The sequence below is a fragment of the Dipodomys ordii genome, unplaced genomic scaffold, assembly GCF_000151885.1.
Source record: "Dipodomys ordii isolate 6190 unplaced genomic scaffold, Dord_2.0 Scaffold7, whole genome shotgun sequence".
In the NCBI taxonomy this organism is placed as follows: domain Eukaryota; kingdom Metazoa; phylum Chordata; class Mammalia; order Rodentia; family Heteromyidae; genus Dipodomys; species Dipodomys ordii.
The window spans coordinates 8,156,030-8,180,256 of NW_012267223.1; the positions used below are offsets into that span (position 1 = coordinate 8,156,030).

General features: G+C 42.6%; 1 protein-coding gene across 1 annotated transcript in view; it reads left to right on the top strand.

Moving 5' to 3' along the window:
- Map2k6 (mitogen-activated protein kinase kinase 6) overlaps nucleotides 1-24,227 on the top strand; it is a 111,200-nt gene that overhangs the window by 76,857 nt on the left and 10,116 nt on the right. Inside the window, exons 3-10 of the mRNA XM_013037533.1 lie at nucleotides 5,640-5,688; nucleotides 7,124-7,237; nucleotides 10,364-10,483; nucleotides 10,755-10,871; nucleotides 11,819-11,870; nucleotides 14,159-14,286; nucleotides 16,492-16,569; nucleotides 18,456-18,595. Of these exons, the coding sequence (XP_012892987.1) occupies nucleotides 5,640-5,688; nucleotides 7,124-7,237; nucleotides 10,364-10,483; nucleotides 10,755-10,871; nucleotides 11,819-11,870; nucleotides 14,159-14,286; nucleotides 16,492-16,569; nucleotides 18,456-18,595 (798 nt within the window). The remainder of the gene's footprint in view (nucleotides 1-5,639; nucleotides 5,689-7,123; nucleotides 7,238-10,363; nucleotides 10,484-10,754; nucleotides 10,872-11,818; nucleotides 11,871-14,158; nucleotides 14,287-16,491; nucleotides 16,570-18,455; nucleotides 18,596-24,227) is intronic.

Here is a 24,227-nt window from a genome sequence, read left to right on the forward strand (position 1 = left end):
CATTTCTTCGAAGTAGTCAATTTATGAGAATAAAGCTGTCACAAGATTTCCGGATCATTCCTTCAATGGCTGCAAGATATCTACACACATCCTGTATTTTCCCTGATGTTAGTAAGATGTGCTTTCCTTCTTGTTATTGTTGTCCATTTTTTTGTTTTATTGAGTTGTTTTATTTTTAAGAATTAGCATTGTTTTATTGAGTTTTATTATTAAAAAAAGAATTAGCATGGTTATTTTCCTGTTTTTAGTTTCATTGCTTTCTTCCTTTATTGTCAACATTTCTGGACGTATATTCTTACCTTGGGCTGGGTTTATAGCGTGGTTTCTAGAATATTTTCCTCATATGAGTGAGGCTCTAGGTTAAATCTCCAGCAGTGCTAATCTACATAGCTGTCTTATATTCCCTCTCTTCTTTAAATTTTTCATTCCTGGTATGCATTAGTTTAATGTATTTTACAAAAACATTTCTGTGGATAAACAAATGCATAAGAGCTGAGGCCAAGGTGAAGGGGTTTCTATTTATCTTCCCTGGGAGACCATGCTTTGAGCGCTCTGAGCACCCTTTTCGGCTTTGGCTTGGAAACCAATCATTTCATGCTTGTGGTCTTCTCCACTTGCGCTCACAAACTCTTCTTCTTCATACCATTATTTTCATACCAAGGCTTACTTCATACTATTATTTTCAAACTGAGGCTTACAAATGGACCTCCAAGGAAGTAGCTTCCACATTTTGTATTTCCTCTGGCCACTTTTTAGTGTTGGCTTGGTGATCCTTGCCACTTATACTCTCCTGCTGTGCTGGACAGAAGTTGAGGGGTGGGGGAGGAGAAAGCCGCATTCATTCCCTGGTTCAGTGCGTGTGTGTGGTCCATCTGCTTGAGCTCTTTCTTTGAGTTGCCAGGGCCAGTGTGTTTTTGTCTCAGCTTTCTGAGCTGTCCCGCCACGTGACTGGGCATAGTTAGTTCTAGGTCAGTTTTGTGCTGGTCAGTATCATTTCTTTTCACCCTAATGGGAGACTCAGGACACAGGGTCTGCCGTGCTCACCCACTGCGTGAAATAGCAGCAAAGATGTCAGGGGACAAATGCTTCATGTACTTGTCCCCTATAAGCATCACGGGGAAGCGTTTGAGCTCCAGAGCCCAAATGCTAGGTTTATATGTGAGATCTGAATGTCACCAACTGAATACTTTAGGCAAGATACCTAATTGGTGTCAGCCTTAGTTTCCCCTTCTAAAAACCAGGAATAAGTGAGACAGTGTGAGGGTTATGGAGATAAAGTGTCCTCATTTGAATCTAGCCTAGTCTAGCTGGGAGTCTAGTCCATTATAATCAATGAAAGGTAGCGCTAACTTGTTTATCATTCTGGCACAACTTCTTCTGGGTAGAAGAGCTGGCACCTAAACCCAGTCATGTGCCTGCTCTTAGCTCTCTATACCTTGGACTGGGTGAAGCTTGAGCACATGTTTATGGCTTATGAGGTGGTGGGGGAGGGGAGGGAGGGAAGATTTTGCACTTGCAAAGAGAAAAAGTCACCTGTTGCAGTACTGGATCAAAATATTATCTCATTGAATGAGCTGCAATTATTTAATGTCCTAATGTCTTTGCATTGAAATAGAGACAAAAAATACCTCTGAGAGCGGTAAAAATTAAATAGGTTATATATAATGATATTACATATTATATATAACACATGATAATATAATGTAATATATTGTTATATATTACTATATTTAATACAGTAAATATATTTATACTACACATATAGTATTTATAACATTCATAAAATAGATAGTTATAATATATAATTATAAATTATAGATACATGTAAACATATACATATATACATATACAATATATATACATATACAATCTACACACATATACATATTTACAATACATAATAATTTATACATGATAATTTATAATAGAATATATAATAGATATCATGTATATATAATCTCTCTAATATATATATATATATATATATATATATATATAAAGTCTAGCACAGTCTCTGGCGCAAATAAATAGGTGCTTCATAAAACTCATTAATGATGTGAATGAAAATTTCAGTAATAGCCAGTGAACTGACTATACATATAGAATTACAAGTAAACAGTTTATTTTTATTTTTTATTTATTTTTTTGGGTCCGGTCCTGGGGCCTGAACTCTGGGCCTAGGCTCTGTCCCTCAGCTCTTCAGCTCAAGGCTAGCGCTCTACCACTTGAGCCACAGCACCACTTCCGTCTTTCTTTTTTTTTCTGCTTATGTGGTGCTGAGGAATCGAACCCAGGGCCTCATGCATGCAAGGCAAGCGCTCTACCACTGAGCCACCTTCCCAGCCCCAACAGTTTATTATAATGAATCACAGCTGGTTGCTCCTCTTAAACACCAGTACCAGGTGACCACTGGGATGCCTTTGGTCTTCCAGGGAAGTAATTTTGTCTGTCATAAGCTTGATTCTTTCCCCAGAGGACTAAAACTATGGAATCACTGACAGAATGTCCACCCACAGAGTCTCAGCGCCCCAGGCAAACTAATACATCCCAGTCCTGGACAGGAAGAACACCCCGTCAACGAATGCACTGTGCACCATCAGTCTTGGCCCTGTTCTTTGCTGCGTTTGGCAGCCTAGATGAGCCTCAAGGCCTGAGGCCTGTGTGGGTGAATCATTTTCCTGAGAAGAGGCCTGGGTGTCTGGGGCAAGTCCCTTGATTCAGTCCAGGCTTGGATGGGAACCATGGGAACTGGTAAAGCACTTTGTCCAGGGTTTTCCCTTCCCCCTTCTCTTCCTCTTTCCCTCTTTTTAGGTCAGGGCTGAGATTTAGGTGACTTGAGCTTTATTTTCAGCTCTATGGACAACAACCACACATAGCTTCCGTAAACCACCCAGCTTTCCTGGATTTCAATTTTCTTCATCTGGAAAATAGCGGCATGGCCTTCTGGACTGGAAGGTTCAGGTATAAGGCGAGGGTTTGTTGAGTGAGGATCAGCAAACTTTTTGCAAAAGGCCAGACAGTGTTTTAGGCTTACCTAAGCTACAATATTGTATCCTTTGTTTTATTTAGTTAATCTATTTATTTAATCTATTTTATTTATTTAATTATTCATTTAACTTATTTATTTGCTTAGTTTTGGTTTGTTGGTTTTATTACAACAACTGAAGCTGGACTATAGATTGGAATTGGAGTAAATATTGAGAGAGGATATAAACATGTTAGTCCTGAGTTGGTTTTTTTTTTCCCTCCAGTATTCTTGGTAATTGGAAAGAAAGGAGTGGTAGCTCCAAATAATTAGTGCTCTCTCTTTCTCAGTTTTCTTTTCTTTTCTTGTAAAGATGCTGTACAGAGGGGGTTACAGCTACCTGAGTGAAGCAATAAGTACATTTCTTGTCAAGCACTGTTACCCCTTCCCTCCCCCACCTCCCTCACTCCTCTCCCTGCCCCAAAGTTGTAAAGTTCATTTCCAACATAGCATCTTGTGAGTCTCATTGTTGTAAGGGGTCATCCTGTGTCCTTGTTTCAGCGTTTTGTTATTCCCCTTCCCCTCCCCAAATTAGACAAATGCATATACAAGATGCAGGGTACCAAAATCAAGTACAGTGACAACAGGGGATATACCATGGGGGGAGGGAAGAACATACAAAGGAAACAAAAAATAATCACATAGTATGTGAGAAACAACAACAAAGAAAGACCTCTTGTATCTATATCTTGGGCTTCATTTCACTTAGCATCATCTTATATGGTCATATGTACATAGCGTTTGAGCTTTTCTGCTCATCTTATAAAATTATCCTAGACGTATACTGATTATTGCAAATGAGGGAAACCATGGGACCTATATTTCTTTGGGTCTGACTTAACTTCACTTAATATGATTTTTCCTCCCACATAGTTTTATAAAAGCACTGTGATGAATAATTGCAAAGGACATGAAAAATTGAGCTGGGCATCAGGGGCTCATGGTTGTAATCCTAGCTACTCAGGAGGCTGAGATCTGAGGATTGTGGTTCGAAGCCAGCCTAGGCAGCAAAGTCTACGAGACTCTTATCTCTAATTAACCCGCAAAAAGCCAAAAGTGGAGGTGTGGCTCAAGTGGTTGAGCATCCAACTTTGAGCAAAAACATTCAGGGACTGTGCCTAGGCCCTTATTTCAAGCCCCAGGATCAGCACACACACCAATTATAGTGGCTAAACGTTTCCAGTTCTTTTTTTTGGCCTATTTTTCAAAGTGCTGTTGCATTTAGTATAGTGAAACAAGAAAAACAACTTTGGACATTATAAGAATGAGAAATTAGATTTTGAGAAATCTGATTTCTTCTAGAAACCTTTTGTGAAGAATTTTCCACTGAGAAACACTAGATACACAAAAGTATCACCACCATGTATGTGTGTGTGTTTGTGTGTGTATTGTTCTTACTCTTTGACCCCCCTAGACACTAGTCTGAAATTAGTACAGAAAGCCCTTAATGTGTTCTTTATCTATGAAGGAGATTTCATGGTAAGGGAAAGAGGCAAGTCTTGCCATTAGATTCATATTTGTATCAGTGTTTGTGTTTCTGCTTTGCTAGCATGAGAGAACACTGAGGTATAGAAGTAAGTGCACATGAGGAGGAGACACGGGCAGCAGGCCTCTGCCTCCTGAGTCGGTGGGCCCGTGAATATTATGCTTGCTATGTACAGAAAGAAGGTCACTGGATTTGATTCAACAGCCTGGCGGAAGAGAAAGATGCTGTGAATGAAATCAGGAGATGGGGGGCGAGTCATTTCACCTCTGCAGATCTTCTGTCCAGAAGATGGGAAGATGGGAAGAGATTTGGAATTAGCATCCCGGAATTACCATCACTAGCTTCTTCCCTTCCCTTCCCTCCCTCTCTCAGTTTCTCTTTCTTTTTGCTTTATCCTTTCCTCTCTTTCTCCTTTCTTCTTCCTTCCTTTCTTTCTTTCTTATTTCTGTACTTTCTTTCTTTCTTTCTCTTTCTCTCTTTCTTTCCTTCCTCCCTCCCCTTTTTTTCCTTCCTTCCTCTGTGCTTCCTCCCTCCCTCCCTCCCTCTTTTTTCTTCCTTTCTCTTTTTAATCTATCTTTCTTTTCCCCTCTCTCTTTCTCTTCTTCCTTCCCCCCTTCCCTCCCTCCCTCCCTCCCTCCCTCCCTCCCTCCCTCCCTCCCTTCCTTCCTTCCTTCCTTCCTTCCTTCCTCTCTCTCTCTCTTCTTTCTTTCTTATTTGGAAGGACTGGTGGAATGATTGGGTATATTTTGGTTGCTACAGTTGGATGACAGAAAAACTTTGATGCTAACCACAATAACGTAAGATCACAATAGCTGCATACCTATGGCTCTGAATTACTGGATATTTACTGCGTGCTAGGTGCTTCACTAAGCATTGTATTTGACTTGGGATATGATTTCTACTTCACAAGATAGGTAGATTAATAGCTTCATGGTAAGGAAGGAATACAAGCTCAAATAGATGAGGTGTTTTAAACCCAAATAGCTATTATTCCAAACCCTGTTGTGTCCACATGACCCATGATTCCCACCTCCTTTCTAAGGGAAATTCTCTTGAGTCACACGTGATTTCAGAAGGACAAACCTGAGTAAAGAACTCATGCTTCCTTTTCTCTCCTATGTTTCTTAGGCCTCCTCGAGACTTAGACTCCAAGGCTTGCATTTCTATTGGAAATCAGGTGAGGAAAGTCATGTTTATCAATCTCTCTCTGCTTATCAGTCTCTCTCTCTCTCTTTATGTATATACTTTTATTTCCTTCCTCCTTCTTTCTCCCTTTCCTTCCCTCCTCCCATCTTTCCTCCCTCCTTTCTTCTTCCCTCCCTCCCTTCCTTGGTTCTAGAGTTTGAACTCGGGGCCTTGTGTTTGCCAGTGCCTTACCAATGCAAGCTCCTTACGACTGGAGCCATACCTCTAGTTCTTTTGGCTTAATTTCCCTTCACATACCCTCTTGCACTTTTGCTCAAGACTAGCCTCAGACCTTGATCCTCCTGCAGAGCTGGGATTGCAGGCAGCGTATACCACCACCATGCCTGGCCCTGTACAGGTGTTTTCTGACTGTCACACTGAAAGAATTATTTTCTGTACCACATTGTGAGGAGATGGATTAAAAACAACGATGTCTGACTTTAAGGGGAAATCATATGGGTAGTTTTACTGTTTTGAATTGTAAATTGAAATCAGACTCTTGTCATTCTGAGAAAATAACTTTCATAAGAGTAGACGAGTTCCCTTGGGAGGCCATATCATCTAGTTGCCCTAGTCTCTAGTAGATTATAAAGAAGCATGGTGTAGGGAGTTTCAACCGAGCCCCTGCAAAACTGAGTTGGATAGAGCGTGTCCCTGTATTACTGGTGGTTTGCAGGTGGCTCATCAGTGGCCGGGGGTTTCACTGGTATTCTCTGCTTGCAGTGGTACCTTGACATTCTAGAAGAACTTTCTTTTTTTTTTTTTTTTTTTTGGTCGGCTGGTGGGGCTTGAACTCTGGGCCTGAGTGCTGTCCCTCAGCTCTTCAGCTCAAGGCGAGTGCTCTACCACTTGAGCTACAGCGCCACTTCCGGTTTTCTGGTGGTTTATTGGAGATAGGAGTCTCACGGTCTCTCCTGCCCGGGCTGGCTTTGAACCGCGATCCTCAGATCTCAGCCTCCTGAGTAGCTAGGATTACAGGCGTGAGCCACCAGCGCCCGGCTTTCTAGAAGAACTTTCGACGTAGACATAACCCTTAGAATACAGGGCGAGGCCGGTGTGGTGGTACAGGCGTGTGGTGTTGGCTACTTGGGAGACTGAGATGGAGTGGATAGTGGGTAGACTACAGAAAAGTCAGCGAAAACCCCATTTCCACAAACATGGCCTGGGCAAGTCTGTGGGAAGTGGGGTAGGAGGATTGTGGAGCGAGGCTAAACCAGACAACATGGGAGACCCTATCCACGGAAGCATCAAAGGCCTAGGAGTTTGGCTCAAGTGGTAGATCACCCGTCTAGCCAGTGAGTGAGGCCTGGGGTTCAAATCCTCATGCTGTAAAAAGAGGGGGCAAAACCAGAGAGCGTGCAACCATGTCGCTGTCCAGTGTAATGGTCACTCCCCTGTTGCCATCATGCTGCTTTTCCCCGTTGCAGAATTTTGAGGTGAAGGCAGATGACCTGGAGCCCATCATGGAGCTGGGGCGAGGTGCTTATGGGGTGGTGGAGAAGATGCGACATGTGCCCAGCGGGCAGATCATGGCGGTGAAGGTAGAGTGGATGTTCTACGGGTTTCTGTGTGTCTGTGGTCTAGATAGAGTTTGCCATCTCTTCTGTAAACCATCCCCCTTCATAAAAAGAAAGAAAAGATCTTCAACAGGGTGGAAGGGAAAGATGACTTTTGGGAAATTGCATTTCTGTGTCAGTGTGTGCAAAATGCCTTTTTTTTTTGGTCTGTGATGGGCCTGGGCGCTGTCCCTCAGCTCTTCGGCTCAAGGCGAGTGCTCTACCACTTGAGCCACTGCACTACTTCCATTTTCTGGTGGTTTATTGGAGATAAGAGTGTCAGGGACTTTCCTGCCTGGGCTGGCTTTGAACTGCGATCCTCAGATCTCAGCCTCCTGAGTAGGATTACAGGTGTGAACCACTGGTCCCTGGCCAAAATGCCTTTTTGGAGTTCATTGTACTTACTTTCTAGTTAGTGTTAAACCTTAAAGTCCCTCTTGCTCCACCATTAACTACACGCACACACACACACACACACACACACACACACACACACACACACACACGGCCACTGTGTTATTAATCACACTGAAAAGAAAAAGAATTCTTTTTCTTTTTGTGCTGGTCCCAGGGCTTGAACTCAGGATGTAGGCATTGTTCTTGATTTTATTTTGTTTTTTGCTCAAGGCTAGCACACTCCCACTTGAGCCACCGCTCCCTGTCTGTTTTTTGTTTCTTTTTGTGATTCATTGGAGATAAGAGTCTCAATGACTTTCCTGCCCAGGCTAGCTTTGAACCACAGCCCTTAGATTTCAGTTTCCTGAGTTGCTAGAATTTTATAGGCATGAACCACCAGTGCCTGGCTTTTAACAATTCTTTTTTAACCTAACTGAATACCTTTTCCAAATTAAGATTTTGTTTATCTCAACGTGTCTTTGTTGTTCTTTTGGTTTTATAAAGCAGTATCCTTACCAGGGCTCAGACATCACACACAGCTGTTAGGATGCATAGATCTCTCATATTCTCTGTTCTATTGCATTTATAATTAAATTAATTTTTTAGGGCTTGAACTCTGGGCCTGGGCGCTGTCCCTGAGCTCTTCAGCTCAAGGCTAGTGCTCTACCACTTGAGCCACAGCGCCACTTGGTGTCAGTACTGGGGCTTGAACTCAGGGCCTTCTGCTTTTTTTCCTCTTTCTTTCTTTTTTCCTCTTTCTTTCTTCCTTCCTTCTTTCCTTTCTTCCTTCCTTTTTTTTTTTGCTTAAGTCTGAAGCTCTACCATTTGAACCACAGCTCCATTTTCAGCTTTTTGTGTGTTCATTGGAGATAAGCAATTCATCAGTGATGCTCACTAGACACCCTGTTGGAAATTAATTTGTGGGGGATGGGAACAACTGGGAGAATAGCAGGGAGAGGGGGACACTATTAACAAAAGAAATGTACTCATTACCTGATTAATGTAACTGTAACCCCTCTGCACATCCCTTTTACAATAAAATTTTAAAAAGGAAAAAAAAAAGACAAAAAGAATCTCACAGACTTTCCTCCCTGGGCTGGCTTTGAACTAACTAGGATTAAAGGTGTGAGCCACCAGTACCTGGTCTAATTTGAATATCCAGAAATCAGAAATGAGAGAGAAAGAGAGGGGGAGAGAGGAAGGGAGAGAGAGAGAGACAGAGACAGAGGAGAGAGACACACAGAGAGATCTCTGTGGAAACAGGATAAGGCTGATCTAGAATAAATTTGCATTGTTGTTGATGTGAAGTCATGTTTCTTGGACAGAGTCAGGAAGGATTCTCTTTTAATTTTATGTTATTGTAAAGCTGCTATACAGAGGGGTTACGGTTACATGAGTAAGGCAATGTACATTACTTGTCGATCAATGTTACCCTTTCCTTTCTGTTGTCCCACTATCCCTTCCCTCCACCAGTCATCAGGAAGGATTTTAAACAGTGAGCTTGCCTAGACAATTTATTAGACCCTGAATCTTGCTTAGGAATGGGTGCCGACTTGGATCCCTCTGCTTTTAGAAAGTGGAGATCTCTTCTCAGGCTTGGAGATTTTTCCAGTCTGTTCTGTTGACTGCTCAGTAAGCAAAACCTGTGAAGATCTAGGGCTACTGTCCCTTCCCAGCCAGCTCATGATGTCATAATCACATCTCTGGAAGGCTGCAGGGCTCTGGCTTGCAGGACAGGTTTTTCTTCTTTTAGCAGCTTTGGCTAAGAATGATCATTTTCTCCATTTCTCTGGATCCTTCTTCTATTGTCTACAGCTGGACATTTCCTGTTTATTCCAGATCCAGTCAGCCCTTTGTTCTTGTGGGTTCTTCATCCATACACTCAAATATTCGAAATTTTAAAAAAAAGGACTAAATACATAAAGACTTTTCTTTCTTGTCATGACTTCCTGAACAATGAGCAGAACAAACTATTTGCATGGTATTTACATTGCATTCCCTGTCATAAGCAATCTAGAGATGACAGAGAAACACATGGGAAGCTGTGTGCAGGTAATATGCGCAGACTACACCATTCTACAGAAAACTTAATCACCAGGAGATTTTGGTTTCTGAAGCTGGTCCTGGAACCAATCCTCCACAGATGCAGAGGGCATGCTATAGTTCTGGTTCTCCTATGTGGGAGAAGAGAGTCTCACCCCCTCCTTTTTAAAAACCCTCTTAGGACCCCAAATAAACAGTCATTATATGGCCTCTTTGCCCTGTATAGGTGTCATTCAGTAAACTAGATGGTTTTTGCACTTTGGAAATGCATTTTGCAACTTTTCCCCAGTCTCTCAAACATACTGTATTGTTCTTTCTTTTTTTGTGCTGTATTGGGGTCTTGAACTCAGAGCCTGGGTGCTGTCCTTGACTTTTTTTTTTTTTTTCTGGCTCAAGGCTGGTTGCTCTACCATTTTGAACTCAAGCTCTACTTCTGGCTTTTGTATAGTTCCTTGGAGATAAAGAGTCTCACAGACTTTCCTGCCCAGGCAGGCTTCAGATTGTGATCCTCAGATCACAACCTCCGGGGTAGCTTAGAATTACAGGTGTGAGATGTTGGTACTTGGCTCTGTTTACTTTTTTCCAGGGGCTGGCAAAACAGATGGTTTTGCCTTACAAATTGACTCATCCTCAAAATGGTTAGCATCCATCTTTCCCTGTGTTTCCATCCAGCGGATCCGAGCCACTGTAAATAGCCAGGAGCAGAAAAGGCTACTGATGGATTTGGATGTTTCTATGAGGACAGTGGACTGTCCATTTACTGTCACTTTCTACGGCGCACTCTTCCGAGAGGTAGGTGATTCTCCCATTCAGGTTCTAAGGAGAAAGATCACTTCCATTTCTCGGAATACATAACTATCTGCTGGGTTACTTTTTGGAGGAAAATCTTGCTCATTGCTAAATACCTTTGGGATCTTGGTGGAATATTGTCCCTTTCATCCAAAAAAAAAAAAAGCCAAACAAAAAAGCTAGAAAGGAAGAGTGCTTCAGGACAAGGGTTAGCTTGTTTCTTCTGAGTCCCTTCCCATCTTTGTTAACAATGCCGGAATGTGTTGGTTTCCAGGGTGATGTTTGGATTTGCATGGAGCTCATGGATACATCGCTAGATAAATTCTACAAGCAAGTTATTGACAAGGGGCAGACAATCCCAGAGGACATTTTGGGAAAGATAGCAGTATCTGTGAGTACCCTCCCCCCCCCATTCCCACTACAAAGAAAATGAGAGGGGTCTAGGCCAAACATGACTTTTTTGGTGCGAGTACTAGAGCTCATACTCAGGGCCTGGGTACCCGTCCCTTAACTTTTTCCACTCAAGACTATCACTTGAGCCACAGTTGCACTTCTGGCTTTTGGGGGATTAACTGGAGATAAGAGTCTCATGGAATTTTCTGCCTGGACTGGCTTCAAACTGTGACCCTCAGAATCTCAACCTACCTGAGTAGCTAGGATTCTAGGTGTGATCCACTGGCTCTCTGCTCAGGGGTGTGAAGAGACACTACCTATGCCATAACCTCCATCTGGTCCATGTTTGTTGATTGCATAAGGGCATTGGTTGGTGGATAAGTAAGTGCATTTCTTTCTGTATAGCAATGTTGCTATGAACCTGGTTTGGTTAACTACATTAAATGACTTTTTATCTGGCCATTCTCAATGATCCTGTTTTGATGGGAAATATACATTAGTTCAGTTAGATTCTGTAGAGTTTTAAAGGTTTGCTTGAGACTGGTAGTAAGAGAAGGCATGAGAAGGAAAAGGAAATAGGAACATTTACTACCTGTATGACTGCTGAGATTTGGGGATGGGAGGGGAGAGAGAGAGAGAGAGAGAGAGAGAGAGAGAGAGAGAGTGTGTGTGTGTGAGTATGTGTGTGTGTGTGTGTGTGAGAGAGAGAGAGAGAGAGAGAAACAGTTTTGAGGCAAATGGGAAGAAGATAGATAGATGAGAGAGAGAGACACCTTCTCGGCCGTCTGATGGGCGGGATCCAACTTGTATTAGTTCCTGCTTATTTTCTTGGCTGGGGCTCTGGTCTTTGAGAAAAGAGTTCACCCTTAAACCCAGACATAATAAACTTGGATATACTTAACATCCAATTTCTTTCCATAAATCGACTCTGTGTTTCTCTTGCAGATTGTAAAAGCATTAGAACATTTGCACAGTAAGCTCTCTGTCATTCATCGAGGTGAGCATTCGTGTGGATAATGAGTTCTTTTTGTTGTGTGAGAGCCTCCCGGCTCCCTTCCACCCATTTCCGCTGCGGGTGGAATTGAGCCAGGCTGGGGAATTAAGGAGCTTTCCTTTGGGATTCCATTGAAATTTATCTAAGTAGCTGTGTTAGCTTTCTGTGATTATAACAACATACCCAAGGTAATCAAGTGATAAAGAGGAAAGGATTATTTTAGCTCCCAGCTTTGCAGGTTTTAGCTCATGTTTGGTTGGCTCTGTTACTTTGGGGCCTGTGGGGAGGGCAGTGTATGTTGGTAGGAGCAAGAAGATTATCATGTCAAAAGAAGTCTGTGCACCTCAAGGCTGGGAATGAGCGAAAGATGGAGAGATCAGGACCTTTCAGTCCCCTCTGCAGCCAACCCCTCTCCCCGTAACCCAAAACTCCTCACCAGGCTTCAACGCGTAAAGGTTTCCTCACGTTTAAATAGCATCAAGCTGAGGACTAAGCCTGTCATACATGGGGTTCTAGGGGACAGTGAAGATTCAAACTATAGTAGCAGATTAGATGATGATGATGAAGATGATGATGATGATGATGATGCCAGTACTAGGAACTTAGGGCTCCTCAGATGGCACTCTACCAACTGAGCTTCAGCTCCACTTCTGGATTTTTGCTAGTAAATTGGAGATAGGAGTTTCACAGACTTTTCCGCTCAAGCTGACTTTAAACCAAGATCCTCCTGAGTATCTAGGATAACAGACATGAGCCACCAGTGCCCAGCTATTATTATTTTTAATAATATTATGAATCAGTAGTGTTAAATGCTGAAGAAAAACAGGAGGCAAAGAGAAGAAAGTGAGAAGGAATCTGAGCAGGAAAAAGAATAAATTACTCAGAGAATGTGGAAATGATTTTTAAAGTTAAAATGATTTTTAAATGATTTCAAAATTATGAACTATTTAATTCCTATCAGAGAACCCATTTAAGGGTCACTGTCAATAAAATGACATTTGTTCTATGAATCATTTTTTAGAGAAAAATTAGAAAGGATAGTTTGTAAAACTTTTAGAATTAGCTTTTCTTCTCATTTTCTGTGTATTTTGAAGTGCTAAAAAGGAAAAAAGAAAGGAACTGTAATGGCTAATTTCATTATCCAGTGATAACTGGTTCCTCTTTATGGGTCTGTGAGTATAAGGTTTCTTTTAAAATCTCTTCAATAAGACCCCATCTTCGTGACCAGCTCTGGTCTGACGTCTATCCGTTTATAACCCTTTACCCTGGGGTGGCGTTTTCACTATCCTTCATGTGAATTTGAATCAAAGCTGGCTACTTTGACCATAGGGGATACATTATTATTATTATTATTCTATGTTGGTACTGAATCTTAAAGTCGGGGCCTGGATGCTGACCTGTAGCTTTTTCTCTCAAGGTTAGCACTCTACCACCTTAACTCCATTCCCACCCCACCCCCCCTCTTTTAAATTGAATATGCTTTTTTTTTTTTTTTTTTTAGTTTGGAGGCAAAGCTTTGGCCTAGCCCTCATTCTCTTTCATATTGTCTTCTATTACTTCAGTAAAGAATAGACATTGATTATTTAATAAACGTCTACTGAAAGAACAAATGTTAATTGAGTTGACTATGAAAGTAACTTATTGATATTAGAGTTGACATTGAGGGGATTATAGGCTTATACACTGCAACTTCACATGCTTAAGTTGGGATACTGAAGATGTATATAGGAACAATAGCCAGGCATGTTGGAATATACCTGTAACCCCAGTATTCATAGGTTGATCCCGGGAAATTGCAAGTTTTTTTTTTTAACTGATTAATTGGAGATAAAAATGTTGGCTTTGAACCACGATGTCAGACCCCTGAGTAGATAAGATTACAGGCTTAAGCTGTGTTTACTATATTAGTCTTTTCATTCCTGGATTTTTTATTCTCTTACTAAATACACAGTAAATATCATTTTCAACTGAATATTCAATGAAGTCCATGGTGATCTGTCTTTAAGTTCTTATGTATAAAGGTAGTAGAAAAAAGTGCTAGGTCAAGAAGAAACAGATCTTTCCATGTGGTGATTCCTAAGTCTGTCAGACACTGACAAAACACGAAGAAAGACGCACCCAACTACTAGAAACAGTATGTAGTTCGGGCGCTGGGACAATGGGTACACACATTTGTGTTGGGAGAAAAGGGCAGTTGAAGGACTGACGTAGACTTCACGCCCTCTGCTGGTAGTACAATGGATCTGCAAAGCAAGCTGATGTGTTGGAATGCTGGTTGTTCTTGCTTTCAGACGTCAAGCCTTCTAATGTACTGATTAACACTTTGGGCCAAGTGAAGATGTGTGATTTTGGAATCAGTGGCTACCTGGTCGACTCTGTTGCAAAAACAATTGATGCAGGTTGCAAACCATATATGGCCGTAAGTATAGAGGAGGTGGCGGGGGGGGGGGGTGGGGAGGGAGAGAAAGGGGGATGGTGGCAACTAGAAGTGACTCTATCTAAAGAAAAAAAAAATATGCTGGAAACTAGGAAATGAATGGCCTCAGAGGGAAAAGCGAAATGTGTTCAAAACCTAAGATATTCTGCATCATTTTGTTTCTTTGAATACTTCAGATACAAAATACTCAGAAGCTTGCCACTTTTATTTTTCAATTTGTTATTATAAATTTGTTATCATAAGTTTAACTGCCATTTAACAAATGAATGTAACAAATGATGAATGGAGTGCATCTTTATCAATGTCACCTTTCCACCTTCTCCCCCATCTCTCCCCTACTACTCCCCCCGACTCTTCTTAATTTTGTAGGATACACATTGGATTCTTGTCTGTGTTTCTGTCCCCTCTTCTCCTCTTTGTCTACTCCTTCCTCCTCAACCCCATCCCACCCTTTTTGAAGACCCACTTCCTGGTGTTTTATTTGGCTGAACTTTGATTTTGGTTTCTAGAGAATTCACGATTTGAGATCTCCCTTGAATCTACTGTATTTCAGTTAAAACATTTGCATACACTTGCATGCCACCTGATGAGTTTACTTATAAGTTTGTAAGCTCAATCTAGTTTCTACATGTAAGGGAAAACATGCATCCCTTGTCTCTCTGGACCTGATTTACTTCACTTAGCATATTTTTTTCTAAGTCGTTCTACTTATTTACAAATGGAACAATATTATTCTTTCTAATGGATGAGTAAAATTCATACACACACACACACACACACACACACACACACACGCACACACACACGTACCACATTTTCTTGATCTATGCATCCATTGAGGGGCATCTGGGCTGACTCCATACCTTGGCTATGGTGAATAGTGATGCAGTAAACATGGTTGTGCCAGTGACTTTACTGTATCCTGGTTTGTCATCTTTTGGGTAAATGCTCAGGGGATGGAATTGCTGGATCACAGGGTGGCTCTGTGTTTAATTGTTTGAGGAACCTCTGCACTGCTTTCTAGTGTCCTGACATGGTAGAAGGGATGAGGGACTCCCATAGCTTCTTTTATAAAGGCACTAACCCAGCTGCAGGCTGCACTGATAGTCTCATTAGCACTTCCTGTATGGTCACCTGGGTGAAATGATTGAGACTTTGATTTTGATGGACATAAACCGTCAGATTTTAATTTATATATTACTCTCAATAGTATGATAAATGGGATACATCCGAAATACATATAAGAAATACTTACTGACTGCATGATTTTCCACACTGAGTTGTAGGTTGGGAACACAGTAGCAGGGAGAATTTAACTTCCCTGCACAGGACAGTTGGCTTAGTCAGGAGCAAACCCCATCACTGTGAAGATTCATTGCCATCAACAGAGACACTGGGATTCTCTTTGGCTGAAAGATCGAGCACTGTGCTCTACTTGGAACTGAGAAGCTTCTTAAAAATTGGTTAGATCTGGGCTGGGAAGGTGGCTCAGTGGTAGAGCACTTGCCTTGCATGCATGAGGCCCTGGGTTCAATTCGTCAGCACCACATAAACAGAAAAAGCCGGAAGTGGCGTTGTGGTTCAAGTGGTAGAGAGCTAGCCTTGAGCTGAAGAGCTGAGGGACAGCGCTCAGGCCCAGAGTTCAGGCCCCATGACTGACCAAAAAAAAAAAAAAAAAAGCAACAACAAAAATTGGATAGATCTGTTGAACTCCAGACAGTAGCCTAAGAATTCCTATGGGTTCTTTCCACTGAGTTCTGGGCTTAAGGTGTATTTAGCTAGTCAGTATTTTGTAGTGTGCACCACTTTCTTTCTTTCTTCCTTCCTTCCTTCCTTCCTTCCTTCCTTCCTTTTTGTATTTGCTCTTCTGTTTATGTGGTGCTGAGGAATCGAACCCAGGGCCTCAAGCATGCAAGGCAAGCGCTCTACCACTGAGCCACCTTCCCCCCGCCCCCACCTGTTTCTTTTTAAAGCAACATTAAAATTTGTTATGAAAGTCCTTTGATCAATTGCTGTCTCTTAAGAAAAAAATGAACAAAAAGAAAAGAAAACCCACTGAAATATTGCATGATCTGGGAGGCATTCTAACAACTTAAAAGCTGGATCTGTCCACCCCACCCTGAGTCACTATGGTGCTACAAATGTCGCTTGTCTTTCCTGTTTCTCAGTTGTTTATCTTCTTTCCAGCCTGAAAGAATAAATCCAGAGCTCAACCAGAAGGGATACAGTGTGAAGTCTGACATTTGGAGTCTAGGCATCACCATGGTAGCGTATGAGACTCGGCGTGGGGCTTTGAGATTCTGAGCATGAGTCTGGGATGGGGTGGGTTTGGGGACCATGGAGTAGATGTATCAGCGTGAGTGTTGGACATCCTTTATAGTATGCAGTGGGAGGTGATTCTTTGGGGTTTTGAACTCGGAGCCGTGCACTTGCTCTGCAGTCAGTCATTATTTTGCTTCAGCCATGTCTAGCCCTTCTTTGCTTGTAGTCATTTTTTTCCAGATAGGTTTTCTTTACTTTTTGTCCATGGCTGATTTTACAACTTGATTATCCTACCACTGTGCCTCGGCTTATGTGTTGAGGTGAGGAGGGGGAGGTCTTACTAACTTGTTTGCTTGGGCTGTCCTTGAACCATGATCCTCCTCTTGCTGCCTCCTGAGTACCCAGGATTCCTTGTGTGTTAATTGTTTGAAATATGATTTAGTAGAAATTCTGGAGTGGGTTGGGTCAGCCAACTTTTATTCTGCTTCTTTCTTACCAGTGGTATCCCCTTGAGTGACATGGGCTTTCTCTTTTCTTCCTCTGTAAAGCAAGAAAGTCTGAATACATTTCTTTCGGTTTCAACTACATTAGTCAATCAAGGCAAGAAGCCTAAGCTACACCAAAGGTCCTGACATGTGTAGATTCTGGTGTGACCACCGTGTTGTTTAGGACCTGGCTGTGATTCTAACTTAATTTTATATAAAAATCTTGGCTGGCCAGCACCGGTGGCTCACACCTGTATTCCTAATTACTCATGAGACTGAGATCTGAGGATCGTGGTTTGAAGCCAGCCTGGGCAGAAAAGTCCCTTTGAGACTCTTATCTCCAATCAACCACTCAAACACTGGAAGTGGCGCTGTGGCAGAAGTGGTAGAGTGCTCGCCTTGAGCACAAAGAGGCTCAGGGACAGCTCCTAGGCCCTGAGTTCAAGCCCCACAACTGACCAAAAAAAAAAAAGTCTTGGCAGTTTAGGTTAGATATAGCCTCATTACAATAACCAATAGAGTAACGTCCTTATCCCACTCCTACAGCGGAACCATTAGTGCCTTATTCATAATTTTGTAGATCATCAGTTTTTAGTGTATCTCCAAGGTCTGGAATTATCCACTGTGGTCCAGGCTCCTGACCAGACACAGCAGATGATCAATCCCAGGAGTTATTCCTGCCCAGAAAACACGTGACCCTATAACGGCAAAGTGGCCTTTACTCAAGTCCAAAAAGAGATGAGTCATTTGGTCCTAGGCTACTTTAAAAATTTTTTTTTAATGTTTCCTTTTCACCAAGTGACCTGCAGGTGGCAGCAAAGGAACAGTTCTGCAGAAGTCAGACAATTCCTTTTTGGACCAAATGTGTGAAAACCTGGTTCCTTTAGATCTTAAAGCCTATTCATACATTTTATTATATATGTCTCAGTATGTATATATAAGTATTTATATTTGGTTTGGTGCTGGGTCTCATTTAACTTTTTTTGCTCATGGCTGGTGCTCTGTATCTAGGTTTTTGCTGGTTAATTGTAGATAAATCTTTTGTAGATTTGTCTGTCCAGGCTGCCTTGATTCTCAGATCTCAGCCTTCTGGGTGGCTTGGGTTATAGAGATGAGTCACTGGCACCTGGCTGACATAATTGTTTTATGTAGTATGCTGGAGAAACCTTTTAGAAAGGTTTAAATAACTGTCCCTAGTAAGATATATGGTTTAAAAAAATAATCTCCAGCATTAGGAATGTGAAGGAAAATTGCTGCAGAATAAGTTATTAGTTTAATTTTTTTCCCCTCTCTACTCATACCTGAATTTCACCTTTGACGTGGCTGATTCTCCTCGAATGGAACACAGCTGATCCTCTAGGGAGCTCTTTCCCCTGGTGCTCACTTGTTTCTTCTCCTTTCTAGATCGAGCTGGCTATTCTCCGGTTTCCCTATGATTCATGGGGCACTCCCTTTCAGCAGCTCAAACAGGTGGTTGAAGAGCCATCACCGCAACTCCCAGCCGACAAGTTCTCCGCAGAGTTTGTTGACTTTACCTCACAGTGGTAAGGGCGCCCCCGGGCCAGCGCTGAACACCAGGCTTGCTCAGGGATCACCTCTATTGGGTTCTATCCATCAAACACTATCATTTCAAAAGCATCTGTTATCTGTGCCTTCCATTCTGGGGAACACTGTGGCTACATCCCGTTCTCTGCCATCTCTGAGCTCTGAGTTTACCAGCCAAGCCTCATAAATTGATAGGTCCAGCGGTACATCATTGTAAGTTGACAGGTCCAAAGCTATAGATATTTTTAGGGTATTTTTTTTAGGGGGGGGGGAACTCCTAGGAAAGGCATTGAGAGAGTTTTTTTTTTTTTGTTTTGTTTTGTTTTCCTGAAGAAGATGAATCCTGAGCTGAAGATTCAGGAGAGATTTTCCAAATGAGTGGGAAATAGAGAAGGAAAGATATTCTAAACCAAAGGAGCACTTGTAACCCATAGGGACACACAAAAAAGAAACTGCTCCCTGAAAGCTGTCAGCAATCTAAGGTCAATTACAGCGTAAATAGACCTGCTGGAAGTGTAGGATGGGGAAATTGATGCCAAGAATTACTTCCTGGGAGGTCAGCGGGTACCACAATAGTACTGGAACTCTTGTACAACAGCAGTCTACAAACATTGGATAACTATGGATCAACTTGCCCAGTAAGGCATAGTAGGCAGGGCTAGGAGTCTGGAGAGAATCTTGGAATGGAAAGAGCCACATGACTGTTGCAAACTTTTTGTTTCCATGGACATTACAAATGCATTCAAGGAACGTTAGGGAGGGGCTAGCATATTCTACACGGTAGCTGGGGGTAGGGGTTGCTGGATAGGGCTTGGCGGTAATGACAGTGCCGTGGAATGAAGGAAATCAAGTATAAAACACAAAGTGAAATGGAGTTGGTTTATATGGGAAGCTGGAGGAGGGGTAGGAAGGAGGGGCCCAGCTAGTAGCAATGTCCGCAGTGATTTTGGGAGGGGAGTAATATTGGCCACTTTGTTGATCTAGAAGGACTTGGAAAAGCCAAAAGCTCTTCAGGGTAACACGTCCAGAGTCTCCTTCCTTGGCTTTGTATTAGTTTGTTCTTTGGGAAAAAGTGCCTTGAATCCAGCTTAAAGCAACTGGGTATTTCTATGAAACTAAGTTCCTCTGGAACTTTCATGAAGTGTGTTTGTCTTAAGTCCCTTTTCACCCATGTGGCTTGTCTTTAATGATTCATGAGGCTGGCCGACCAACAAGGGTTTGTTTTGGTTTGGGCTGAATGGCCACCATAAGCTCTAATGCCTCTAAACTCTCTTCAGGTGTGCCTTCATGTCTGTCTCCTTCTCTTGTGAAGAAGGTGATATATCAGCCCCCTTGAAAACAGAGCCATGGTTTTCCTTCTCGATGGAAAGTCCTTGGTTTTTGTTGTTTTGCTTTACTTTCTTCCTCCACTCTCCACTCCTGCCCCCCTCCTCTGCCCCCCCCCCTCCACCCATCACTTTATCCTCAAGTTGGTAAAGGGTTAGTCATCTTGGATAGTTGACACCCATGGTTCTCGAAGGGGCAGTAAGGTGGGGAGGATCTTCCCTGGGGAGGTCTCTCCAGATCGTCCGTCTTCTTGTCCTTGACCTGGGAATATTTTAGGAAACATCGGTAAGAGTTAAGATATCGGTGCTAAGTTTCAGAAAGCAGAGTCATTCTTTGTTAACTACGAGTTTCATCCAGTGATTTTTCTTCTTCTTCTTTTTTTTTTGTTATGAGGTTTGGACTCAGGGCCTGGGCATTGTCCCTGAGCTCTTTCATTCAATGTTAGTGCCCTACCACTTTGAATCACAGTGTTACTTCCCATTTTCTGGTGGTTTATTGGAGGTAAGAGTCTCATGGACTTTCCTGCCTGGGTTAGCTTTGAACCATAATCCTCAGATCTCAACCTTCTGAGTAGCTAGGATTAGAGGTGTGAGATACTAGCACCTGGCTAACTCTGGCTTTTTATAAATCTCTAGCTGGCTTTCAGAAGTACTGTCCCCTAAACCTTGCCTTCAGTAATTCTAAATATTATTATTATTTTTTTTGGGGGGTCCGGTCATGGGACCTGAACTCTGGGCCTGGGCGCTGTCCCTCAGCTCTTCAGCTCAAGGCTAGTGCTCTATCACTTGAGCCATAGCGCCACTTCCAGCTTTTTCTGCTTATGTGGTGCTGAGTAATCAAACCCAGGCCCTCATGCATGCAAGGCAAGCACTCTACCACTGGGCCACCTTCCCAGCCTCTATTGTTTTTTTTCAGGCATTCTTTTTTTTTTTTGTCAGTCGTGGGGCTTGAACTCAGGGTCTGGGTGCTGTCCCTCAGCTCTTCAGCTCAAGGCTAGTGCGCTACCACTTGAGCCACAGCACCACTTCTGGTTTTCTGAGTGGTTTATTGGAGAAAAGGGTCTCATGGACTTTCCTGCCCACGCTGGCTTTGAACCATGATCCTCAGTTCTCAGCCTCCTGAGTAGCTAGGATGACAGGCGTGAACCACTAGCAGGTGGCTTTTCTTCCTCCATCCCCTTTTAACAGGTATTTAAAACATGAAGACCTTGAGGTTGGGACTATAATTCAGTAGTAGAGTCCTCTGTGAGGCCCTGGGTATGATCTCCAGCATACTCTCTCTCTCTCTTCTTTCTCTCTCCCTCCCTCCCTCCCTGTCTCTCTCTCTAACACACACACAGACCCAACAAAAGAAAAACTATCAAGAAAAACAAAAACCAAGCCTTGTCACGTATGGTGCTCCCAGATGCCCACATTGCTGTGATTCTCACGATACCTCCTCCCCCTCTCCCACCTGCACCTATAATGTCAGCATGGCGGCTGTCCCTCGGAGATCTAGCTTCATTTCTCTAGTTGATCTCAGTTACCATAATCCATTCATTTAAGTATTTTGAGCTATAGATGTGTTCCAGCTTTCGGGGATACCCCCCTCCCTTCTGTGAACCTTGTTTTATCCTATGTCAAGACTTGCCTTCTTCATGCGGTTTATTGACCATGATAACAGTAAGGGAAAAAAAAACAACCCACAAATCATTTCACTTTCAAAGTTGCCAATGGGCAGATTTTTTTTCCTCTGGCCAGCTTTGCAGCTGACAGCGCTGGTAGAATCTGATCCTGGGGAAGGGCAGCTTCGTACACTGGCGAGTCACTCCTGGTGAGATGGGAGTTTGGAAATGGCAGGAAAGCATTCATTCTGACTTTTATGAGCATTCTTACTTCTCCTCAGCTAGGCTTTAGGAGAGCCTCCAGTTCCCACGACATTAATGTTTCTGCTTGCCATAAACCACTGAAGTATTTTTCTTCGCTACCCCCTAAGGATGAGCATTAAATTATTTTGAAGCCAATGGAGTTGAAAATTGCACTGATATTTTTCTTTTATAGATCTTATGACTGGCTTTATAGACCAACTTCTTTATGGAAGAAATGTCTTTTTTTCTCCCTCATAAATATTAACACATGGGCATACACCTCCACTCAGCAACGCTCTAGTTAATGCACTTGAAGTGCTTCACTCTTTCTTTATTGTTACCAAAGAACACCTATTTCTTGATAAAGAGAAGAATAGAGTCTATGAGTGGAACTCCTGCTATAGGCTAGTCTTCTGTTTTCCTGATCCTAATCTGTACTGTTGAATAGCTTGGTGCTAGAGGTTCATGCCTATAATCCTAGCTCCTCAGGAGGTTGAGATAGGAGAGTCACAGTTAGAAGCCAGGCTGGACAGATAAATCTGAGAGACCCTTATCTTTGATAAAGGAGCAAAATGATGGCAGTGGAAGTGTTGCTCAAGTGGTGGAGTGCCAGCCTTGAGGAGAAAAACTAAGCAAGAAAGAGGCTCTGAGTTTAACCCTAGTACTGGCACATGCACACACATAAAGTAAAGCTGTACCATTGAAGCTTGCTTGCTTGCTTGCTTCCTTCCTTGTTTCCTTCCTTCCTTGTTTCCTCCCCTCCTCTCTCCCTCCTTCCCTCCCTCCCTTCCTCTCTCTTTCCCTCTCTTTCCCCTCCCTCCCTTCCTCCCCTCTTCCTCTTTGCTTTTACTGGGGCTCTGACTCAGGATCTCTTGTTCTTGTTTAGCTCTGGCCTCATGGATGGTGCTCTACTACTTGAGCCATACCTCCCCTACAAAAACTTGTCTGTATAATATGCCTGCTGCGTTGCATCGTACAACACAGCCCAGCGGCGATCCTTCACAACTTCCCCACAGTATCTCACATCTTGATGAGAAGCAGGAACAAAGGACTACAGGCTTAGAAAGTAGGCTTTGAATCTCAAAATTCAAGATGCATAGGGCCATGTGTTAAGGCCTGATGTCTGTATTTGGATTGAAGGTAGAGGAAGGATGCATCCCCCTTCTCCTGGGGAATCGGCTGGAGAATTTGGGGCCTCCTTTGGGATGAATGCTTGCCTAGGCGTTGGATCACCTTACCTTTGTGCATGGTGCCTGCATACCTGTGCACACGGGTCGGCTTGGTAGCCACTGCCTGAAGGCCCACCTTTGTGTCAGGTGATGGCAAGTCAGTCTCTGGACTGGCGAAGAAAGCACTTACAGGTTTCCTCATCAGACTTGAAGTGAGCTCTAGAGTCCAGATTTTATAGGCTGCATTTCTTGTGCAGTAGTAACACCAGAAAAGGTAAAGAAGGAAGGAAGATAGGGAAGTATGGGACTGATTCCTTCTAAACTCGAAGAAACAATGACTGCCTACAAATTCTTCCCTCCTGTACTTCTTTTCAAAGAGGACTAGTGAGTGGTGTTTTCATCTTCCTTTTCCTGTATGTATTCTTTTCTGAGTTCCTCAGGCGGGTAGTGTCAACCACACACATACGCTTTGTTTTGAGATTCATCACAGGGGAATTGAATAGAAAACCTTATAGTCTAGCCTTACGGAAGGGTTAACAAATGAGTTTCTCTATCTAGTGGATTTGTAGCAGCCTTAGGTTTTCATCGTAGCTGCTTTCCATAGGTTCATAGAAGAAGTCACTGCAAATCAATACCCTCTGGGAAAATAGCTAGACTTATTTTTGCTTTCCTTCCAGGCTTATTTAAGAGACTCAAGGCCCATCTGACCAGCACCAAGGCCTATTGGAGTTTGTTAGGGACTCTTCCAGTGGTCAATACTATCTGACTCAGGAAAATGAGTATACACCAGGGACAACTCCAATTGTCTCCAGCTTGTTCAGAAAGGACAATAAAAAGAGGCACTGGATATTTATTTAGCTTTTGACATATGTATGGCTGGAGAGGCTCGATGTGTTTTTATTCTGTGGACAGACCAAATAGTCCTTCTTGGAAATGGTCAGTGGGAATTCAAATGTGCAGAAATCTTCCGGTCAGCACAAAGTCCAGGCTAGCAATTCTCAAGGCTGCACGAAGCTGGGTTTTAGTGTCAGCTACGGTTAGAAGCGTGTTTTGTGGCATTTGGAGAGGAATTAGGGCAGTTAGCCAATTGTGTGCTTGAAAAATGACAAGCTACGTGAAAATTCAGACGTCTGGAATTAAATCCCAAAAGAAATTAGGGTAGCTTTGAACTTTGAAGTGGTTATTTTATACTGAGTTTCGAGCTCTTCCTATTAGATGTGGAAAAATATACCCCTCCTTCCCCCACCTATAACCCTATCTTGGGTATTTTGCGATTGTTAGTGAATGTTT